Source organism: Alosa sapidissima, chromosome 6 (genome assembly GCF_018492685.1).
Source record: "Alosa sapidissima isolate fAloSap1 chromosome 6, fAloSap1.pri, whole genome shotgun sequence".
NCBI lineage: Eukaryota > Metazoa > Chordata > Actinopteri > Clupeiformes > Clupeidae > Alosa > Alosa sapidissima.
In genome coordinates, this window is record NC_055962.1 from 9975947 (window position 1) to 9978849 (window position 2903).

The 2903-nt window shown below is 41.2% G+C and overlaps 1 protein-coding gene across 4 annotated transcripts; it reads left to right on the forward strand.

Annotated features, from left to right (window-relative positions):
- Nucleotides 1-663: 663 nt before the first annotated feature.
- Nucleotides 664-2699, forward strand: LOC121711096 (kinesin-related protein 4-like). 4 transcript variants are annotated; one of them, XM_042094420.1, is made up of 3 exons: nt 664-981; nt 1129-1222; nt 1599-2699. In XM_042094420.1, exon 3 carries the CDS (start codon nt 1630-1632, stop codon nt 2266-2268), a length of 639 nt encoding a protein of 212 aa, XP_041950354.1. In that variant the 5' UTR covers nt 664-981; nt 1129-1222; nt 1599-1629; the 3' UTR covers nt 2269-2699. The 4 variants fall into 4 exon arrangements, with proteins under 4 accessions (XP_041950354.1, XP_041950358.1, XP_041950355.1 ...); XM_042094424.1 differs by having other exon boundaries at nt 1152-1222; XM_042094421.1 differs by having other exon boundaries at nt 664-891.
- The last annotated feature ends 204 nt before the right edge of the window (nt 2700-2903 follow it).

The following is a 2903-nucleotide window of genomic DNA, read 5'->3' on the forward strand; positions in this document are numbered from 1 at the left end:
CACACACACACACACACACACACATTCATGCATAGAGAAACACACACATACTTGCATGTACACACATGTAAAGACAACTTAAAAACACACACACACACACACACACACACACACACCAGTGGTGGCTGCTGACCATTTTTTTTGGGTGAACCATCCCAACCTGCAAAAAGTCATTTCAGGGAGGTAGCCCCTAACCTCATCCCCCGACCCCCGACCTCTAAACTTTTGATTAGGGTGTAGGGCGGTGACAAATGCTGTTTATCTGATCAAGTGAAAGATTAATTATTTCACGTGACAGGGCACTGCTCAGCGTGCGCTTTCTGCAGACTGACAAAGGAGCCGTTCACGTCGGCTTCCTACATCTGCTCCTGAGTGTTTCTTTTCGCGTAACATCGCTTCACCTGCGGTCTAAGAGAAGCCTCCTCTGACACCCACACATACTCAACACACACACACACACACACACACACACACACACAGAGAGAGCTCCAGCAGGGTCTGTCTGGCCCTCTTAGTACACTTCTGAGCAGCAGCCGTCCAACTGCCCAAATTAATCTGACTTTTATAAGCACAGTGTTTTCGCACCTTTCACTTTATTACAGTCCGACAGCACTGACAGTTTCACAACACAAGTCAAGGAGCCCTTTGTTTTTACAGAAAGCGTTCATTTGGAGGGTGTTGCTGCAGAGGCGTAAATGTCAAACAGCCTTGTAGCTGTGCCTGTGTGTGTGTGTGTGTGTGTGTGTGTGTGTGTGTGTGTGTGTGTGTGTGTTATTTCAGAAGAACGCAAGCCCTCCACCTGGCAGAATGCTGATGAGGCATGGCTGGACACTTCTGTTTCACTGCAGGAAAACCTTTCATAAATACAGCCCTTCTACACCAGCACGTACGGTAATATTTATTTTGATGAGGAAGTTGCTGTAGCTTATGCAACGCTTATGCAACAGTTGAATACGCACTGGTTCTTGAGTGATTCCCAGGGTAAGTGACTGTTGTTATTTGTTGGTAGTTATCTTGAGAAATATCACTCTGGGGGGATGGGCCTGCATTTTCAGTTTCATTTTCACAGAAGCAGATATCATGATGTACAGAAACTGAAACTGATATGCTTTTAATGTTTAAAAACAGAAGGTTGTGTTTACCACATACAGAGGAAAGCCAGGAAGCATTGAACACACAGCAACATCTGTCAACATCTCAGAGTTGGTGCTCCATTACTAAGGTACTGTATTCCTGCTGTCGCTGCTTATTTTATATTTGTAACATCTGAGAATCTGTGTTTTTAACCAGTTTTAACTTTCAAGACTTGCATCTCTCTTTTGATAGATAGCCTTTATTGTCATTGTACAGTAGCCTGATAAATAATAGATAAATAAATCAATAAATAATTGACTGACAGTACACACTGCACTTGCTCAGTACAGTAATGAAATATTACTATTTGAGTTCCCTAGCAGTTGTAAAATGACTGTGGGTCATATCAACTTTGTTATAGATGGCATCCATTAATATAGTCAACTTCATTTATATTTGTGCTTTTTGGTCAGTTTTGAAATAAACCCAACTGTACATGCTAACCACGAGTCTCATTATTCTAGTGTGTTCCTGATTTTACAAGAAACTGTCTCCATGGCTCTCATCAAAACACTCAATGAATTGAGGCACCTTGGAGATTCCCACTTTGGTCGCCCAAAGCCAAGGCATGGACTTCGACTTCTCTTCTGGCTGGCTAATGACTTCATCAGCTTCCAGTCCAATCAAATGTTCCCTACATCTGACCCAGAAGATGGCTGTTTTGGTTTCCACCGCTTTTACAATAAGGATGATGATGATGATGATGAGGACGATGATGATAACAGCGATGATGACAACTACGATGATGATGATAGTGACGAGGATGACGATGATGATGATGATGATGACGACGACGATGATGATGACGACGATGATGATGATGATGATGATGATGGTGGTGGTGGTCCACTCCTTCCTGAAGACCTTACTTATCATGAGGTTGGCAACTTAAATCTGCAAGATGCTGAGGACCTTCCCCGCTACGTCAAAAAATATCACACTGGCCTGCAGGATAACAGCAATATTGACCGCATTATTATAGGCATGGATGACTGGTCTATTAGTCGAATCTATGTAACTCAGCATTCGGACAACAGCAATTTCTCCCATAGTCACACCTATCGCATAAGCCAAGGTCTCATAAGAATTATACAGAGATTGAGCTTGAACGAATTTCTGCAAAAGATTGATTAACATTACAATTGTATAGCAGTCAGCTTTCCATTATGAAAGCAGAACTCAGGAGTCAGCATTCCACGATGAAAGCAGGCCAGCCAACAGCAAGTGTACCTGTACATGTTTTTGTGTTTGTGTTTGCTATTATCTTCTTCTATCATGCCATTTTCTAATCATTTTGATGTGAACTTTTTCTTTTCCCTTCTCTTGTAAGGCTAACTGGACCATTTTTCATTCTTTACCTCTGTTTCACCCTCTCACATACAATAACCGGTCTACTGTCAAACTCTATAATCAATTATCAAATCTCTGACACATAGTGAACAACACTGTTTTACATGTTATTTGTGATAAAAAGGACTTTGCCCTTTGTGGGAAAATGTGTGAGAGAGCTTACATTTGTAATTAGCAAAGAAACTGTATTTTGTGAGTAAAAAACTAAACATATATCCACTCTTCTGGAAAATGTATGTGTTATAAACATTGATGTCAATTTAGTTTCAGTTAGGGTTTTGCTGTTCTCCTCTCTGCTCATGTTTGAATCTGTGGTTTCTCCAAGGTTAACTCCAGTTGGGGGGTGATTTACAGTTTTTGCCCATTGCACTAAAAATGAATGCTTAGACTAAAGCCTCAAAACATAAACTAACCATAAC

What these genes read in the sequence shown, in the direction of transcription:
- LOC121711096 (XM_042094420.1), top strand. Translation starts at nt 1,630, where the DNA reads ATGGCTCTCATCAAAACACTCAATGAATTGAGGCACCTTGGAGATTCC.